Source organism: Ostrinia nubilalis, chromosome 21 (assembly GCF_963855985.1).
Source record: "Ostrinia nubilalis chromosome 21, ilOstNubi1.1, whole genome shotgun sequence".
NCBI classification, from domain to species: Eukaryota; Metazoa; Arthropoda; class Insecta; order Lepidoptera; family Crambidae; genus Ostrinia; species Ostrinia nubilalis.
The window spans coordinates 2,387,044-2,408,018 of record NC_087108.1 but is presented as its reverse complement, the minus strand read 5'-3'; the positions used below and the strand labels follow the sequence as shown (position 1 = coordinate 2,408,018).

The following is a 20,975-nucleotide window of genomic DNA, read 5'->3' as shown; positions in this document are numbered from 1 at the left end:
AAGTTATATCTCCGCCATGAAAACTCACCATATCATAGAACTTCTTCTCCATAAACGGCTTGATGATGAGCAGCAGCTTGTCCAGCACCGGCTCGGTGTTCAGGATATGGATAGCACGCATGCGCACTGGCAGCGCCTCTTGAAGGTACACGAAGAACTTGCGGAAGCCCCTGTAAATACAGATATTATTTGTTTTAGATTATGGTATCTATACTAATTTTATAAAGCTGAAGAGTTTGTTTGTTTGTTTAGTTGAACGCGCTAATCTCAGGAACTACTGGTCCGATTTGAAAAATTCTTTCAGTGTTAGATAGCCCATTTATCGAGGAAGGCTATAAGTAGGCTATACAACATCACGCTACGATCAATAGGAGTAGAGCAACAATGAAAAATGTTGCGAAAACGGGTTTTCACGCATACGAAGTCGCGGGCACAGCTAGTGTAAAATAAAAGTGGTAGTTAAGCGGGACACATAGCTAGTGAAAAAGGCCATGGGGCAGAAATTCTCTCGAGTAGTGTTCGATCTAATTGATGGGCGGATGAACTAAAGGTCATCCGCCCATCAATTAGAACGGGATGGAACAATTGGAACGGGAAGCGCCTGGATGCAGACAACGCAGGACCGCTAGCAGTGGAAATCCTTGGGGAAAGCTTGGACATCTTGTAATAGGCTAGTTTCCTAGAAAAAATTTTTTAGTCCGTCATGTTTAATATCAAAAAATATTGGACACATATTTTTATTTGTCAATCTAACAAATAATTACATAGTTATGGTGCATTGAAGTTCCGCGCCACGTCACAAAGTGCACCACTTTTATGCACTCATTGACGTCACGGGCCTCTTCTTATGAACTTTGGCGCGCTTTATCTCTTTAAATTTTCATTAGTTTGAAAAAGTGAAAAATAGCTTGTAGAGTATTTTTTGATAAGTTAACTGACGGACTAATTAAAACTCTTGTTTTTTGACGCAGGAAACATCCCTATTAGAAGGAAGTAGGTGATGTAAGTGCTTATTAAGTCAAAAACATTGTTTCGTGTTGGCAGTTAATTTGTATTCCTGGCTGCAGAGGAGTTGCAGCAGTGAGAACGAGTGCGTTCACGCGCACTGTGAGACCTCATAGTAATGATTGTGAATACGAGAGTTAAAATATTGACCACTTTGTTTTTGTTTTTTTTTCGGAAAAATAAACTAAATATGCTCCGTCCGAAGAATCCCATGGCAGAAGCCTATGGCGATTTAAAACCGTGTTTCGCTAGAAATCTTGAGAGATTTCTAGCATTGACCATTAATTTATTAATTACGTAGTTTTTGCATAACGAGCTAAAGTCCAATGCAGTTAATTTGCGGATTACGTAACAGACATCAGATTGCGGTCATCAGCTAGAGGAAACTCATAACAACAATGTTGTGCCACTTCATTATGCTTTACGTAAGTTAGTTTATTGCATAGGGGAGGTTGAGGAGAGTTGTGGCAGAGGAGTTGTAGCATGTGTTCACGCGCACCGTTATCGAAGACCAGGGGAGGTACTACTCCCCTGAAGCCAGTCGTCGCTCGCTCAAACAGAACGAGCCACAGTCCGGGGCGGAGCCGCGAAAGAATGTCTAGGCCGTCTAGCTCGGACAATAACTCGCAGCTCCGTCCCAAAGACTTCGGGAGGAGACCGTCAGGTTTTAGTGAGTAGGCCCTGTCCATCTGGCAGGGAGAGCTTCACAAAACCCACTGATTCCCTCGGGCCAGTGGGCATGTAATTTCATGCATTTCCTGACGAAAAAAACGAGGAGTTGTGGCATTGTCGATTTTTGGCTACTTACAACTTTTCTGAACGTGTGCCATGGAGCTTATCTTAGTATCAAATGACGTAGGGTTTCTTACGGTTCCCCACCACCTCAACTTTAACGATAATTAACCGGTGTTTTCGTATTTGACTTTGACTTTGACATGAACACCGATTTGGCAGTGGCCGCTCTCTACATTAGAAGCCGATCAAACTATAAATAAGTCTATGGGGGGTCACTGTACAGGTAATTTATCCAGTGTATTTCAATGTAACTATTTAATGCGAAAGTTCTTCACCGGTTCGGGCTATAGGGACCAGCAAAAAGTTTGAAAAGAAACAGGCAAGGGCTTCTCACTGAAATTGAAATTGTATTTTATTTAGTGTAGAAACTTTCCTTTTTCCATTTACCGGTAACTCTCCGAAAGGCTTCGCGATCCCAATAAGATTTCGTGACCCACCAGATTGAAAACGTATTTAAACTAGGTATTCCTTACTTAGGCTATTTCTTGAGTCTAGACTATAATTTTCCTTCTTATCCGTGGTGCATATCTTTTTCTTAAAGGTTACTTAATCTTTTGTATATCTAATTAATTCCGTTGTAGGTCAAATTTACTTTTCGCCGGGACATGACCTTCATTGGTTGGAATTTCATTAGCGGCTACACAGGAGTTGCAGGTGGGAATGAGAGGTGGGAATTGGTCCCGATACTTGGGCAACTCACCAATCAAAAGTAGAAGTTGATACATGACCATTTGAATTCCGGGATTATTTAATTATTTGCATTTTCAGAATGCTAAAGAATTTAAATCCAGACAAACACAGTCACGGACAAAATCTGCAATATTAGTTAGACACGGATATGATATTTTTAGGTATTTACCAGCTTTATTTACCAGTGTTAATGACCAATAAAAATGCCGGCACCATCGTCCTATGTGATACTTTTAATTCAATTCGCATTACAATTCGAACTATCAACTTAGAAGCATTCGATTTATGTGGTACAGTCAGCGTCAAATAATTCGGACATCCAAAGTAGCCAAAAAGTTCGCAACACGTCTTTGTTACAATTGGAATAAGGTTGTGTTGTCTTCTTTTTGGCCACTTTGGGTGTCACGAACTGTTTGACGCTACTGTACATCACATCTCACATTTTTTGCAATAATAGCACTTATTTCAACTACTTAAAGATGTCAATAAGTATTTAGTTTGATGTACTGTGTACGTGATAATGATCACGTGCTAACTACGAAGCCTTTTTGCTAAATATTATGTCGTTTACATAACACCTATAGTAGAAGCCTTGGCTGTGAGAATCTCAAACTGCAGCCTTATTTTAGAAGCACTAGAATTCTGATTCGCATACGAAACCACAAGAGCTCCTAAGCGTAGATTTGTATGCAAAGAACCGAAAGTTTTAAAAATACATAATAATACATATTATTATTATGAATGCGACGACTTTAAGCCTAAACAGCTGAGATATTTTTTTATGGATTTTAGTAAAGAGATAGAAAAAGGACATTGGCAAACTTTTGTCGCATAAAAACATGTAAGGAGTGAAAATAAGGTATAGAAAATTATATTTTTATCTTTTGGCCAAAATCAGGATAACGGTGTTCAGCTAAAAACTAAAACATCAATAAATCAATGGTGCTTTGACAATAATTCATATAAGATACTAACATTTTAATTAATAAACATAAAGAAGGTGAACATTTAGCAATAGATAAATACACACACATACATAAATACTTACAAATAGTGCACATAGAAAGCATAAATACATAAATTGCACGTCTTTTACCTTTGTTTATCCTTTTGAAAGCTAAAAAAATAAATTGTTTTAATACACAATAAAGATTATAACATTTTTTAAATTAAATCATTAAGTTTTGGTGGGGGTTTAAATTCCAAATGTGAATGAAATTGTTACCAAAGTTGCAATAAAAGAAAAGCAAGTAACCTAAAAAAATTACCATTAATTTACGTTTACTAAAAAAATACAGGGTGCTCCATAAAAACGTGGCCTCAGAACATCAGGCCTCTCTAATCCATCTGGCCAGGGAAGTGTAAGCCAAATCCTCCATTTGCCTCTGGTAAATTAGAGGGCCGTGCTCCTGCATTAGAGGCTAATGCCCGATTTCACCATCAATCCCTAATTTTTAAGTGACCCCTATGGCAACACATAACAGGAATTTTGTTTTCATATGGGTCACTTAAAAATTAGGGATTGATGGTGAAAACGGGCATACATGATCTGATGATAATGATGATTTTTTGACCTATTTTAGATTCAGCAATCAGATGGGACGAATTTAATTCGATTTGTAGACTTGAGAATGATGGAGTGGACATAATATGTTATAGTAATCAGATGATAAAAAGATGATAAAGGTATTGAATTTGATACTGTCTAAAGATACCAAAAATCTCGCTAAAAATAAATCAAACGAAACAAAATGACAGAGGTAAAAGAGACGGCAAAATGTGGCTTAAATTATAAATATTAATGTGATAATAAGAATTATATGTCTGGTGCTTAATTCAGTCCGTGCCTGAGGTTTGTTTTTTTTATTTAGTGGCAACCAAACCTCTCTGGGAGGTTTATTTCTGCCAATGTCGAGTGAAAAATTGACATAATATCATCAATAGAACGAGGGTGTTTCAGTTCTAATGATTATTCGTGGATTCCGTGGAGTTAAAAATTGAAAGAACACAAAATTTTCAGCACAGTCATTGTTGTTTTTTCAGAAATTAATAATTTATGTTTGTTTAAAACAATGAGACGACACAAATATTACGAAAAACAGCATATTTTTTACATTAACAATAGAAACATTAATGCGCAGATAAAAAACCTTGAAATCTATACTCAACAAAAGGCAAACAATGAAAATACCTTTTAATTTACAGGCATTATGAGCTCATAAAACATGAAACGGATATTTACAAATCCATAGGTTTATGTAGTTCTATTTTGGTTAGAAAGAAAAGATTATACATTTTTTTCTGCGATTCTGTGCTCAGAGACAAGTCTAGTATTTTTTTATCTTGTGATAATTTAATTTAGATTGAAGTTATAGTGTTTGTAGCAATAAAAGTCGCGAATCTTACACTTGTAGGGAGTAAAACATATGTAACATGGACGAATAAACCATATTCGTCCATGATATGTAAGTATACCCAAAAAGATTACACTATTAGATATTACTTGAATAGATTTAGGACTTGGAAAGGAAATGTAATACAGGGTGTGGTTTCGTAAAACAACGCCCATCTCAGTACACACGACACTGATGCCAAAAAAATATTTAAAAAAAAACTCCTGGAAAAATCCATGAAATCAGAAAAATGGTAAGTAATACATACATATTACGCGGGCGAGCTATTCAGTCAGTCCTCCCGCTCTCTCGAGGCGGCCGCATGTGCTCGGTGGTGTAGCTGGCTACGCGGGGTTGGTGGTGGCGGTAACAAGCGATGTCTCGAAAGTTTTAGGAGATGTTTGAACAAGGTTTTTTACTAATAAAGTATTAGTTAAAATTTTATTAATATTTTTCTTATAATTACTATCATGTGTACTACCACCCCTGGGATGGGCGTTATTTTACAAAACCACACCCTGTATATTGATAATCTCAATGGATCGAAACCATTTGCAGTGATAAGTACCTACTTTGAACTGGGATAGCCGCTTAACTAAAAAGAACTTATTGAAACCTTGAATGCGTTAATTTAAAACCGTAGGATTTCCCATACTGGATGCAGTTTGCGGTCAGGTTAAAGTAATAATAGATTATGAGGGCTGGATTCACTTTGAACTGACCGCAAATCGCATCTAGTGTGACAAATCCTTAAATGCATAGCCAAAACAAAACAGCAAAACACTTACGACAGTCCACACCGCGCGAGGTGACCGAGCTTAACTCCTCGCATGTCGAACAGGAAAATGAGCCCGTTCTGAGGCCCGCGCTTGCTCAGGCACATGTCTGGAAACAAAATTAATAAATAAGTAAAAAAAGCAAATAAATTATTTCTATTTTTGAAAAAAAAAAAGAAAATCTTTGGCTTAAACTTTTTTATTTGTATTTCGGAAAAGGCAAAGGCATATTTTATGCCATACAACCTATGACAAACCTAGTAGGGTCGATTGGTAGGGCAAAAGGATTATGAGACATTTAAAGGCCTAAGAGCTAAACTTTTAAGTTGTTTTTATTTATCTTTATTTTTTTTCCTTAAATATTTGACGATTTGTAAGCACTATTTAAAACTCATAAACAATTAAAGACATTTTTTACTTTTTTATTCGACTTTGATTCTTGCGTCACTGGCACAAAGCGCGACGGGACTTTTCCGTAAAAAAATATTGACATACAGTCATGCTTAATTGGATTTTTTTAAAGTTTAATAAGTACCTACTTCAGGAACACATTTAGTACTCAAGACTGAATAAACATAGACGGGGAATCCTGTACGGCCACCATTATGTCAATAAGGGTAATCGTACTCGTACTTTAAAATAATTTAACCATATTAATAATATGTTTATTATTTCGGCCACTTGTTTTCACATGAAAGATTACGTTCGCAATGTTTTTAAATTAAAACACTTAACATTGCAGTACATACTTACTTATTTATTGCTGCTAAGCTTACATAATAAGACTGTTCGAGAAATTAATTTTACTTATTAATTTGGGCAATGACCCAAAATCATCAATGTACAAAAAGTAAGACCTTTACTTTTTTTATAATAAGCCACAAACTTTGGTAGAGGCTTGTTACTAGGGTTTGGGTCTCAGGTGTTTAAGAACTTTTCGTGGTTTTCCGCTCTTTTCATAATTAAGTAAGTTTGCCCGTTGGTTCCTTGTGAATTATTAACGTTGTTGGCATTTTCCCTGAATCGATGGTGCTTGTACACCAAGGGCTCTTTCAAATTTGATGTTTTGAGCAGGACGTCAGTCGTCCAGAGTCGTCATGAGGCGACCACCCGACCATATGACCAGAAAAGTGCTAGACATCCAAACTAAGCCCTGCGGACGAGGAAGACCCCAAATTACATGGATGTCCGTAATCAATAACGACCTTAAAGAAGCCCAAGTTAATAGTAAGACAACCCAGGACCGAGTCGCCTGGAGACGCATGACGCGGAGGGCCGACCCCAAATAAAATGGGAATGGGCCAGGCAAAGTAGTAGTCAGTCGTTGTCCAGACTACAACACACTATGTAATTTCACTTATTCCAATGCAGTTGTCACACATTTTTCCGTGTGCGATCGTGCAAAGTGCAAACATAACTTGTAGCTCAAAACGTCTAATTTCAAGACCGTGGCAGATACCTTACGTCTGCCAGTACGTATTTTCAGTGTACAAAGTCAAAATGTCTTGTTATGTTTAAACGGTTGAAACAGTTTAAAGGGGAGTTTAATGTAGAGCGGCATTATAAAAAAACTGGGTGTTAAAGTCATATAGTTTGAAATCACCCACCACACAGTTTAGTCCAAATCCCTAGCTATTTTGTCTAATTCTCAAATTGGAAAAAAGACCTCCAGGAACGAAGATTTTTGAGTGACAAAGAAACGAAGGCGGCGTTAAAGGCTCATTTCGAAGGCAAAGATTGCTAATTTTTTTTCAGTGGGTTAAAAGCTCTTTTACACAAATGTAAGAAATCCGTTGTGGTAGAGGGAGATTAAAAAGAAAAAAATATTTTTTATACTTTTCTATCGGCATTTTTAATACCCTACGCTCAAAACTTTTCAGCCGCCCCTCGTATCTGTACACGCTAAATCATTCATGAGTGCACACTACAATAATAATGCTCGGATTGCTCGGATCAAACTCCAGGTAAAGTGTCAAAAGAAGCGGAGATGTGTATGAATCAACGTGTGAAAGCAAACATCCGAAAACACGTGCTTTTATAAGGGGTAAATAGGCCGCAACTCGTGACGTACCAAACAGTTGATACATGTCCTTTTCCTTACTTCTTCACTTCAACCAGGATATCTTTTTAAATACTGGTGTGATTTAAATGCTTTAAATTTAAAGCTAAAAGTTTAATCTTTAAAATGGTGTCACTTTTTTTGTTACTAACAAATTCGTTAGTACACAAGATCGCGTGGAAACAACTTCATGTAAGTGATTCCATACTTTTGCTCGCGAGTGTACTTATACCACTGTAAGAAATGGGCCAGTGCTGAGAAACAGCGCAAGAAACTCATTTACCTTTATACTATGTTATTAAGTAACATGGGTTCATGACCCTTGAAGGTTTATTAACTAAAAGTTCATGACTCTATCTAAATATAATATGTAGTTTTTTGTTGATTTCACCTTTACCCACCCATGAATGACGTTGACAATTTTATGTTATTGCACTGCAGCTTCTAATAATAAACGTTTTCAACAACAAACATCCTAACTTGCGCATTTAAACCCGTTTGTCAATGAGGTGTCTTTTATTATGGTTTAACGTAATGGAAAAATATAAGGTTTTTGTGTTTAGCATGAAATAGGTACTTATGTCTTATAATATGTGCATGTGGATTGAGTGATCCTTGCTTCAATCTTAACAAAAATCGAGGAAGTTTTACTTAAAATATGTTAAAACATTGCGATGAAGTTTAAAAATTTGTTAAACCTAAGATAAAAATGTTATGGCCAATAAATAGGAGCACTCATACCGCACGCTTTAAGAAAACGTCAACATGTTTATTTCAGAAAATAAAGCCTTTCCACTTCTTTTTATAGTATTGAAAAATTGTTAAGAATATGTTAAAACTATTAACAAATTCAGAAATTCCTTGCACGTCCCGTTCCAAAGTTATGACGATTATTTAGGATCACTCACACCGCACACGGGCCGTATGAGTGCTCTTCAAAATAATGACTTTTTATTAATAAATACGTTTTATTTCTGTTGGGAAATGTGTGCAAACTGACGAGCGAATTTGTTAAACAATAAGTGTGACAAAACTTAAAAGCTGAAGGAATAAATTAACCTTTATTCTTTCCTCCAATATGCCGTGTGAGTGATCCTTACTTTTACCTCTATCTGCTCATATGTAGTTCGTAGGCAGACTGAGATAGTATCTAAAATTGTTAATTGTTTTAACAATTATTTGGCATATATTTTGCTTTTATTAAGGTCATAATTTAAGAAATATCAGGCTTAGATGATTCCTAAAGGAAAATGTTGATTAGGGTACATATGATTTTTTATTTTGTGAGACTTACATGCACATCTTATAATTAATTAGCAAGTCGCCAAAGATTTTCTTTTGTGAATTTTTGGAGAATAATCATACAACTGCGGGCAGCGCAGGACCGTTCATTGTGGAAAACCTTGGGGGAAGCCTTTGTCCAGCAGTGGACGTCATTTGGCTGAAACGAACGAACGAATCATACAAAAATATTAACAGTCTTAAACTGAAAAAATATGTGTATTCATACGTATTTTATGTGCTACAACTCTATACAAATGAACTAATCAAAACTAGGCATAAGTAAATGACAATCTTTGTTACAATGTAACAGTTTTATGATTAACTTAGCATCTATCACATTATGTGCTGTATAATTTGTGGTTATGTTAACAATTTATGTACTTACTACTTGCAGTCAAAGTTGTTATTTAACATTCCATACCGGATTCTTGGTATATTATTTATTTTGCTTCTACGTCATTCTGAAGAAGGTATACTTAAGTATAACTTATCTAAAAGGAAGGTGTGAATTTGAACATACACTAATATTAAAACGTGAAAGTTTGTGTACTTGGTTTCTGATGAATGTTGATGTCTATTACTCCTTCAGGCAAAGAGTATGTACCGATTTAGATACAAAAACCTCAATGTTATAATTATGCTTAACATAACAATAGTACAACATAAAGTTAATACAAAAAATATTTAGAAGTTATATTTATGTGTCATAAACAGAAACACCCTACACTACAAAGTCGAAATGCATTTGATCGTATTTTTATAGCACATTTATATTTTGGACTGCATTTTTTATTTTGTCATAACCTCGGCTAAAAGGGTCGAGGCAGTTATTGCAATATCAGGTTTGGAAAAGTTAAATAATAATACTTACTTCATTTTGCCACATGGCGACCTTGTGAGCACGGTCACACAGATTTATTTATATCCAAAACCGTTTATTGATATGTGCCCAAAATGTATATTTCACTTGCACATAAATTATTTCTATTTTACCATTGATAGTACCTATATTTTGAGACCTTATCTATACGATCTAATTTACATTATATTGATATAAATATTAGCTTGTCCTATCTATTAAATTGTCGAAATTATCACAAACCTCAGTATAGTCTGGTGGAGCATTTCGAAATCTGTCATATAAGGTAAGTATTCCAAATAAATTGATCTAAAAATCTCGCAATGATCCAGTTTGTCCTATTATTGTGGGATGTGTGCATTATAATTTAAAATTAAGGGAGTATTTCCCATAGAATAGATTATATTTGTAAAAAAAACATAGACAAATTGAGACCCTCCTCCATTTTTGAAGTCGGTTAAAAATGAGGGAAACTCGTGAATTTTCCGGAGATAAATTCCACTGGTTTCCAATTCTCAAACACGCCCCTGTCATTCTTCCTATTCAAGTTTTTGGCAGCCCTCCCTTATACCCTATATGTACAAGACAGTCGCTATATTATTGTTGCAAAACCACCCCTATTTACAGCTTTATAAGGTCTGGCACCTTGGTGCTGTCTAAACCACTGACCTTTCTCAAAGGCTGTACCTACATTTCGCGAATGACGCAAACGCAACCCATGGCAACATCGGTACAGTCACCGTCAAATACTTCGTGACACCCAAAGTAGCGGCGTAAGAAGGGGGCCGTGGGGGCGGTTCGCCCCCGGTGCCAAGCATCAGGGGGTGACAACAGTCGCGCAGATTAGTACTCACTGGCGCATCTGTAAGACAAGAATCATGTTACGAGGTTATGATTGGGCTGATTCGTACTAACTTTTACCTTTCATCTGTAACCCAAAAATCCTGGGGGGCACCAGACCAGACCATTCTGGGGTGGATCGCCCCGGGTGACAAGCCATGCTACGCCGCCACTGTGACACCCAAAGTAGCCCTCACTAAGTAGACCGACGATCTGGTAAAGGTGCCTGGATGCGGGTCGTTATGGAAATCCTTAGGGGAAGTCTTTGTCCAGCAGTGGACGTTGTTTGCCGAAGCCATTTAGGCAAAAAGTTCATAACGCGTCTTTGTTACTTGCAGTAAAGGTAGCCTTTCGAACTAAGCGTCACAGACGCAGCGTCTTTAGCTTGGGTCTTAAAGGTAGCCTTTCGAAGCGAGTTAGTGACGCGGCGTTGGTGGCACAAGACCAAAGCTAAAGACGCTGCGTCTGTGACGCTTAGTTCGAAAGACTACCTTAAGGTTGTGTTGTCAACTTTTTGGCCACTTTGGGTGTTGAACTATTTGACTCTGACTGTACAACGACAATATTTGCACTTGTTAAAACTTGGACACTTACACCAAACATTACTTAACAGTTACTACGTCTTTACTCGTGGTAGTGACGCAATTAAAGGTTTTTATTATTTTTAATTGGACCCTATTTAAGCTTGTTTTATTATTTTTAATTGGACCCTATTTAAGCTTGCTTAATTAAAATTATAATACTTTTAAGGCCCTCCGTATACGAGGCTACGCAAATCTTTGATACCTGACGATTTGGCAACGCCACAGAGCATGGAATCGGCGCTGCCCGGTGCGGCGCGCGGCGATTGCGTGCTCTGTGGGCAAGCGCGTACCTGCTTATGAACCTCTATGAATTTCTATTGTCGCTTAGAGACAGCGTTGCCAGACGTCCCGATTTTGGCGGGACGTCCCGATTTTTAAATCAAATTTAAATGTCCCGCGCGGGACAGGCTCTGTCCCGCTTTTCGGAGAGAGACACTCACTTCACCAGACTATTGTTTGAAACGCCATATTATTCTAAAGAAAAAAAAAATTATTGCGATTTTTCTTTTTTTTTTCTTTTTTTATTCTAAAGACGAATTTAACGATAGAGTAAATCTGATTTAAAATATTATTTTTTTGTTAAAACACATTTTCTATGGCTACTTTTGCTATCTATTGTCACGTAAACGTAATTTTAAGTCAAATAAGAAGATAAATATTTAAAAATCTTTGATTTTATACGTTTTTTTACTATGTCCCGCTTCTCACGGAAGAATCCCGCTATTTTCACTCAAAAAGTACCAAAGTCCCGACTTGGCGAAAAAAAATCTGGCAACGCTGCTTAGAGACCACAATTGGGTATTGAAGATTAGCGTAGCATTGTATACGAAGGGCCTAACAAACCAGCTGTCACGAAAAGAGAAGTGGATACCGTGGTTATGATGGAATCATCACCAGCCGGGCTAGGATAAAATTTTATCGATGATTTTAGACGACAAATGTATGGGCTTATCGCGTAAAATAGATTAAACGACGTGATAAAGTCTTATCGCGCCGCGCATCCTAGGCCTACAGGTCATTTAGTCTCCACTGCAGATGCAATACATAAGTGCCAAAATACTGGTCAAAATTGAATAAAATATTTTTGATTTTAATTCGACTTTGACAAAAGCATGATTCTCTAATATACCAGCTAGAGGCAAATGGAGGATTCGGTCTACTTTTCCCCTTAGGGTGAATTCGACCAAACAAGAGTAAATATTAATCTCAGAATAAATCGTCAGTTTTGACATATTTCCCATACTGAAACTGTCAATGTGCCAGTTATACCAAGAGTTATTCTCGGATAAAAGTTTGGTCGAATCGGGCCTTAATATTATTAATTACTGAGACTAGCTCTTCCCATTAAATTATTAGTTACCATGACTACTAAAAGGTATCCACTTTCCCAGCCATTTAGGCTGGATTAACCTACACAGAAAGGATCAAAAAATCAATATCTCTAGCGTGTATTCTTCAGAATAACCTTTAGATAGGGTTGCCATTCGTTCGGGTTTCGGTGGATTTATCCTAGTTTAGTTATAGGGCGTCGGGGCGGTGTTTCATTTTGTAGTCCGGATTTAAATATTTCATTCTTAGACCGATGTCGGCTAACGAACGCGACTAACTTAAAAAAAACATGACATAGCCGGATTCTTGGCTCTAAAATTTTATAAAAAAAAATAAAACCGACTCCAAAAAACCTACACTAAAACGTAGAAAAATAATTACTAATTACCTACTTATTTATTAGGACGAATTATTAATATTTATGTAGGTATACCATGATTGATACTTCTGGAGTCGGTGCCAAGATTATGAAACATGTAAAGTTTGCCTGCACCGACTCCAAAAGTATCAATCATGGTATACCTACATAAATATTAATAATTCGTCCTAATAAATAAGTAGGTAATTAGTAATTATTTTTCTACGTTTTAGTGTAGGTTTTTGGAGTCGGTTTTATTTTTTTATAAAATTTTACTTATTTCTTGCTTTTTAGTTAACTAATTATTACCTTGATGTTACCACTGAAGGTAGGCAGTACACTGAGACCAAAAAAAATTGGTTCATAATCGGCGGAGACATTGCGTATAAAATCGCCAGTGTTCATCCCCAATTTTCCACCCTTGGGGGTGAAATATTTTCTTCAAATTCGCATGAAACCACCCTTTTGATAATACCTATTCAACAAAAAAATAATCGTTCAAAATGGTTTATAATCGGCGGAGATATTGCGTATAAAAAAGTTCATCCCCAATTTTCCACCCTTGGGGGTTTGTTTTTTTTTATTATTAAATTTAAATGGGACCTCCCTTGAGGTATTACCTATACGCCGAAAAAAGATTTGTTCAAATCGGTTCATAATTGGCGGAGTTATCGCGTAACAAACATAGAAAAAAAAAAAAAACAAACGGGTCGAATTGAGAACCTCCTCCTTTTTTGAAGTCGGTTGAAAATGGGGTTCCCACGCGTCTTGTCCTGTGTGCTTCGTGCGAGTTTGCATTGAACGTAAAACGTAAAAAATATTAAGATTTTAGTTCTTAAAAGTATCCGCTAGGGACGCTGTATAATCTATCATACATAATGACATTTTTTACGCAGTCGCTAGCGAAGACGTTTGATGTAAACTCGCACTAAGCCCCCTGGTTACGTAATTTGAGAGACGGCAACCCTACCTTACCTACTTTTAGGGTACGGTTTACAATATGCATGATAGCACAACCTTTTTAGAGGCAGAGCTTTTGTCTTGACATATTTTTCCTTATTTGTTCATGTCGTTATTTATACATGAAAATCATGAAGGTAAAATACCACGATTTTTCGATTAAATGGGCAAACAGATGTATTTGCGAAGCTTTATTATCGGGGATACACCTAAGACTAGTTTTGGTGGTAACGACCTTTGATATGGCATACAGCAGTCATCAAACTAGTCAATGGCAGTCCACAGCTGGACTTAAGTAAGTAAGTAAGTAGTAAGTATGTCATTATTTTTAAGGTAATTGTTCGTATTGGCCGCTGCGATACAAGCTTTCCTGCTTAGTGCAGAGACCGCCAGAATAATTTGTACAATGTGACATCTTTTAGTAATAAATACTTTTTTACTTTACTTGTTTACTTTTAAGTCAAATAACGTCAATGCCTCAATGGCATCAAAGAATACAATCTTCCGCTTTATTTTTAGGTGAGGTGCATCCTACACTCGAGAACTTTCGAGAGATCAACATGAAAAACTTTCGTTAATGATAGAGTTTTCAACATTCAAGAAATGTAAGAAGAAAGATAAAAGGTGAAGCTGTGAAAATAAACTATGAAACAGAAAAAGGGCCAAATCCGTGGGCATATAAGGTATCTTTGATCGACCTGAAATCTCACCGCAGTAGCGCCGCGGTCCGCCCCGGGTGCCAACCAATCCAATCGGCAGGTAACCCCAAAATCCTGGGGGGTACCAGGGGGTGCCTTAGGACTTATGACGGGGGGGGGGGGGGGTCATCGCCCCGGGTGCCAACCCATGCTACGCCGCCACTGTCTCACCGTATGCCAGCAGTATTAAGGACTACGTATGAGTTGCATACTGCGGCCGGCATCATATCAAAGGAAAGTTATGGTAATAGATGCGATTGTTCTTTGTGCTAAGAAAAATCTGGTCCAGAGAATATACACCTTCTTTATCTATAACTAGCTGTGCCCGCGACTTCGTACGCGTGAAAACCCGTTTTCGCAACATTTTTCATTGTTGCTATGCTCCCTATTGATCGTAGCGTGATGTTGTATAGCTTATAGCCTTCCTCGATAAATGGGCTATCTAACACTGAAAGAATTTTTCAAATCGGACCAGTAGTTCAAGTAAACAAACAAACTCTTCAGCTCTATTATATGAGTATAGATGTACTCGTATAAAGAAGTTTATCTGTACTAATATTATAGAACTGAAAACGATAAAACTTTCGAAGATAATGCCAAAGTCAGGTGCAATTAATTATTGGATTATGCAGGTATAATTAGTATCTACTATCTACTAATCATCTGTTATCATATGTATAATTAATACAAATCAAGACAGTAAATAATCAAATAATGTAATCAAATATTTGGGTATACATTGTATACCCTTTATCAAGGACTGTGCAAAAACTGGTTGGCAATAAGATATCTAAAAGTATTAAATGTTCTTGTTTTATGAAACCACATAATTAAACTTTTTACATTATTTTTACAACGGCTCGTATTATGAACCAGAGCCCAAAACCTAATTTAAATCTAGAGTAAAGAAGGAGCAGTGTTGCCATTTATTAATGTACCTAATCAATTTCTTTGTAGCTTGTAGCTATGCTTGAGTTTGAGTATACGCAGGTTAGCGTACCATCCCTACATTGTCGACATTCCACCAGCTCGCACTAAGCGTTTCGATAACTCTTTTATAATGCGAACAGCTAGGGAATTCGCTGCCTGCTGCTGTCTTTTCCGAAGACTATACCGGACCTTTTCAAGGCGAGAGTGAATAGGCACTAGGGTTTCTGATTTCTCGACCTATTTTTTTTCTCGAGTTTCGGGAATTCTCGAGGCGAAAGTCTCGAGTTTTCTCGGGTCTCGAGTCTTTCAATTAAAACTGTTGAAATCGGTTGAAATTTAATAAAAACACAGGTTTTTTAATCTAATATACCTACTTTAATGCACAACAATCAATATTAGAATTTAGTACCACTTATTTTGGTAAGGAAACAAACAAAAAATGAAATCTTCTTTCATAATTAATATTAACTAATAATCATAACTTAGTTATTAACTAAAGGAACAAAAGTCATAAAGTCGCGTGTACTTTAAGGATAAATAACAATAAAAAATCTGGAGCTACAATTGAATCACTTGTTTTCCAAAGGACACAAGTCCAAATCGCAAAATTACGATAAATAGTTTTTTTTTACAAATAAAAAAACACTTTTTAATATTTTTTTAAATTTCTTTAGGATAACGACTTGAATAAACTTTACGAGGAGGCACGAGTACCTAACCTAACAGACAGTTAACAAATTTTTCGGTCTTTAAATCAGTCAGAGTTAAACATACTAATAAATAGGTATAGCATTTTTTTTTTTTTTTTTTTTTTTTTATGTGATAGGAGGCAAACGAGCAGACGGATCACCTGATGGTAAGCATACTCGTAGGTAAACATTATTACTTAGTTTCGATTGAGATCATTCATCAGTTAAAAAAGGAAGACTAGGCCAGTCTAAAAGCAACGCTATATAACCTATTAAATAATTAAAAACTTACTTTTGTCTAAGAAAACAGGCTTTCAAGAGTATTAAAGCTTCAAAATCGAAACTCGAGAATTCTCGAGCTCCGGTAATTTTTTTCTCGTCTCGAATGAAGCCAAATTTCACGAGTTTTCTCGAGTTCGAGAAGGCTCGAGCAGAAACCCTAATAGGCACTTACATGGCAGATATGTACCATCCTAGACTGCATCTCAGTTAACACCAGGTGCGATTGCGGTCAAATACCTTTGTTAGGCATAAAAAAAAAAAACAAAGTAAAGGGGGCGTAGTGTGAGTTTACGTCAAACGAATTCTATGACGACTGCGTAAAAAAGTGACATTAAATGTTACAACGAATAATTGTACAGCGCCTCTAGCGGACACTTTCATAAAAATCATTGATTAAATTCTCAATTTTGTGATAAATTGATCTACTGGCGACTGTACAAAAAACCTTCAGATAAAAAGTTGTTTTCCTTTTTGAGACATTAAATACAAAACGGTCACCTTCGAATCCTAATTAATACATTTCTGCTATATTAAAAAAGGTAAATTGACATGGTTTAAATTAAATTGGGAACGACTGGCTTTGTCCCGCGATTTCATTCGTTATTTATTTATCTTTGTATTTACACTAAGCTATCTGCTTTTTGCATCGCTGCGACACGTATCTTAGCGCAGGATTTTCTTTTTTGGGTGTCCACGGAAGACCAGCGTCGTGGCATTATCTACTGAGATGCTACGACACCATGCTGAGTGGATACCTTTTCATACTCATTGTAATTACCTACTCATTAAATAATGTTAAGTATTGTAAGTGTATTGTCGATGATACTGAATAAACATTTTTTCTTTCTTTCTTCTTTTTTATTGCTTCATCATCATCATCATTAAATTTTCAGCCACAGGACGTCCACTGCTGAACATAGGCCTCCCCCAATGATTTCCATAATTATCGCCCGGTTGGTAGAGCGGCCTGCATCCAACGCCTTTCTGTTACCTTTATTTTATTGCTTTTTACCTGTCACTATTTTTCTGCTGAGTACTCCTGTTTTTGTTGCTATATCACTATTTTTCTGCTGAGTACTCCTGTTTTTTGTTCTCTTTTAAACTTTTTGCCTATCCATCTATGATATTATGTTTGCCCTCTTACTACTTACTATGTACACACATTATGTACAAAGCTCGGACAAAAGATCGGTACAATCCACGAGGTTCTTTGAATAAGAACTAGGTCATAATGACTAGAGACTCCAAGCTGTGAGCTTTTTAGGAGACAAAAGTGCAAAGTTGTTAAACTTTTTAAAAAGTAATCCCTAGTTTAAAATACAATTTCCATACTAAACGTTACTTTAAAATAGTATTCAACGCGCGTTTAACTTTAAAACTAAAAAGTTACAGTTACAAAGTGTTTTAAACATATCCTGGTTAAAAGATTCTCCACACACTACACTTTCTGTTGGCCGATAGTTAGGTTGGACTGTTAATCAGTTTAAACATGTAAGTATGAAAGTAATATTACACCGATTTCTTCGGCCGATTCCTCATACTAATTTGAAGCCGACCAAATTATCTGCTGATAAAAAATCTGTATGCTGCTGGGACTTTAACGTCCGTTTTCATCATCAATCCCTAATTTTTAAGTGACTCCTATGGTTACACATAACAGGAATTTTGTTTTCAAAGTGACCCCTATGGTCACACATAACAGGAATTTTGTTTTCAAATGAGTCACTTAAAAATTAGGGATTGATGATGAAAACGGGCATAAGACTGCCCGCCGACTACGGACTTTTAGTCGGCCGATAGTTGGGCCCGATTCCAATTTGTATGAAGAACAAATCGGTGTACGTAATGTACGCACTTTCATACATGTCCAATGTCCATACTGATCAACAGCCCAACATAGCCGCCAAAAAGTCGATGCTCTGCGCCATGGCTAAAATGTAGAGATAAAAATCGGGACTCGCGTCCCACAAAAAACTGTTTGCGTGGTAGCACTAGTGACATCGATTAAGCAGCCTATTAGCACTGCAGTATTATGGCTTTGGGTCTTAATTATTAAGCTTTGTTTTGGTAAACAACCCACTGCGTATTTACGCAACATCATTTATAGTGGTTTGTAATAAACTGTTGGGGTAATACCTTACATAAAATATCTATATCTGCGATATTATGGAAATATGAATGCCATACTAATATCACAGATAACATGATACTTCAACTAATATTATAAGTAGATTCAAAAGTAACTCTACGTGCCTTATTGCAAAAAAGTTAAACGCGCGACGAACACTGGTTTAAAATGACATTTCCATACGAAGGATGGATTGCACCATCTTACTATAACTTGGACAAACGTCAAAAATCTGTCAAAATCCATACAAAAAACACCGGTTATAATCGTTATAGTTACGGTCAAAGTTGGGGGTGCAACTCAGCCTAAATGTCACTTTAAACTAGTAATCAACACGAGTTTAACTTTTTGTAATAAGGGGATACTTATGTAACGATTTGGTAAAAAGATATAATTTGAGACCCAGGGAAACCGGGTTTTTGAAACAGGCGCGAGATTAAGTATATCTTTCTGAAACTCATGCGGGCGAAGCTTTGGGCAAAAGCTAGTTGAAAATTGGCCTCAGGTTCTCCTTTCGTGGCATTTGGCGTTCCTAAAGTGTCCTAAACAATTATTTGTGAGTTTATATTTCATACCCGCTACCTTGTCTGTCTCCATTTATAAAGTAAACATTCGCCTAAAATAATGTCTTCTTTTTTACCCTTTGACCTTTATACTGGATGCAAATTACCAGTGGCGTAACTATAGGGTGGCAGAGCTGGCAAATTGCCACGGGCCCTCGACCCTAGAACCTGTGATGCTTCAGGGCGATAGACCCAGAGCCCCCTGAAAAATAACCCTAGATACGCCAAGGGCCCCATGCACAGCATTTGCCACGGGCCTCGGATGGTATAGTTACGCCACTGCAAATTACTGTACCTTAAGAAATCCTTTAGAAATCGTACTACGTAATGAATATAGGATATTGCGATAAAGATTGCATGTTTACAGTTTTATTGGTATTATGGTAATTTTCCTGTTGTTGTAAACACATCTTTCTATTCGCTAAGAAATCATTTTTTTTTATCCACAACGGGGAAGCTCTCGGCCTGTATCTCACCTGATGGTAAGTGACGATCAGACCGAAGGTGGAAGCGAGCTTCACCCGGAATCCTCAACCACGGAGGAACTGGCTATCTTACCTCTAACTGCCGGAACACAACAATGCTGTTAACATTGTTGTTATGGCGACAGACTTAGGTAAGATGGTGGTAGCTAGCCAGGCGGACTTAGAACAAGCCCTACCACCAACCAAACCGAACAGAAAAATCTGCCCCCACTGGGAATCGAACCCGGGACCTCCGCGACTGAAGCAGGTGGTCTTACCAATAGACCACAGAGGCGGTTAATTAAATTAATTAGTTTAATGGAGACTCCGTCTACCGTCTGATGTAAGATGATCAGGGGTGTGAGATCTGATGCTCGAGAATTCGCAATTAAGTAGGTAAGTATTCGAGAATTCAGAAGAATTTTCAAGAAAATATTCACGAAACATTTTCTCTCGGGTCGAGTAACGCATAAAATCTTGATTCGTAAAACCTCGGCTAGTAACAGAATCAAAATCCGTCCGCTTTTTTTAAGCATTTAAGCTGTGATGCAATAATATCCTGACCAGTTAGACAATACCGCGGATCTAGATTTTCTAGTGGCCTTTAGGCTTTAAGTGTCCACTTAATGAACATAAAAATTGATTTATCGACCTATTCATTGATTCTCCGTCCATCGCCAAAAACTTCGCAACACGTCTTTGTTACAATTTGAATAAAGTTGCGTTGTCAACTTTTTGTCCACTTTAGGTGTCACTATATTTGACTCTGACTGTATCTAATGAAGCATCTACAATCTACATATTTGACGCTGACTGTACCTAGTGAAACACCTACACCTTATTATAAACAAGCGGCCCGCCCCGGCTGCAATTTAATTTCTCGGCTTTTCTCTTCTATGTTTTGCATGTTTTATACTTATAAACCTTCTTCTTGAATCACTCTATTTATTAAAGAAATCCGCATCAAAATCCGTTGCGTAGTTTTAAAGATCTAGGCATACATAGAGACAGACAGCGAAAGCGACTTTGTTTTATACTTTGACGAAGATCTTATTATCCAAAATGATCGAAAGTTCTCACCAATAGTCATGAAGAACAGCTTGACCCCCAACTCGAAGTTGTATTTCGAGGGTTCTGTGTAGTGCAGCCGGTGGTAGATGACGTCATAGCCCTCCACTGACTTCCCGGGAAGCACAGAGAACTCCCTGGAATGAGGGAATGTGTTAATACCTGTAGACTTTTGTAGAGCTGTACTATGGCTAAGAACTCATGGCGCGATTTTCACCATT

The 20,975-nt window shown here is 37.0% G+C and overlaps 1 protein-coding gene across 2 annotated transcripts in view; it reads right to left on the bottom strand.

Moving 5' to 3' along the window:
* LOC135082077 (alpha-tocopherol transfer protein-like) overlaps positions 1 to 20,975 on the bottom strand; it is a 36,563-nt gene that overhangs the window by 11,979 nt on the left and 3,609 nt on the right. The window contains exons 2-5 of one of the 2 annotated variants that reach the window (XM_063976835.1): positions 20,767 to 20,891; positions 5,672 to 5,768; positions 3,587 to 3,607; positions 29 to 170 (exon numbers count right to left, since the gene is read on the bottom strand). In XM_063976835.1, coding sequence (XP_063832905.1) covers positions 29 to 170; positions 3,587 to 3,607; positions 5,672 to 5,768; positions 20,767 to 20,891 — 385 coding nt within the window. The remainder of the gene's footprint in view (positions 1 to 28; positions 171 to 3,586; positions 3,608 to 5,671; positions 5,769 to 20,766; positions 20,892 to 20,975) is intronic. The other variant, XM_063976837.1, reaches the window with a different exon arrangement.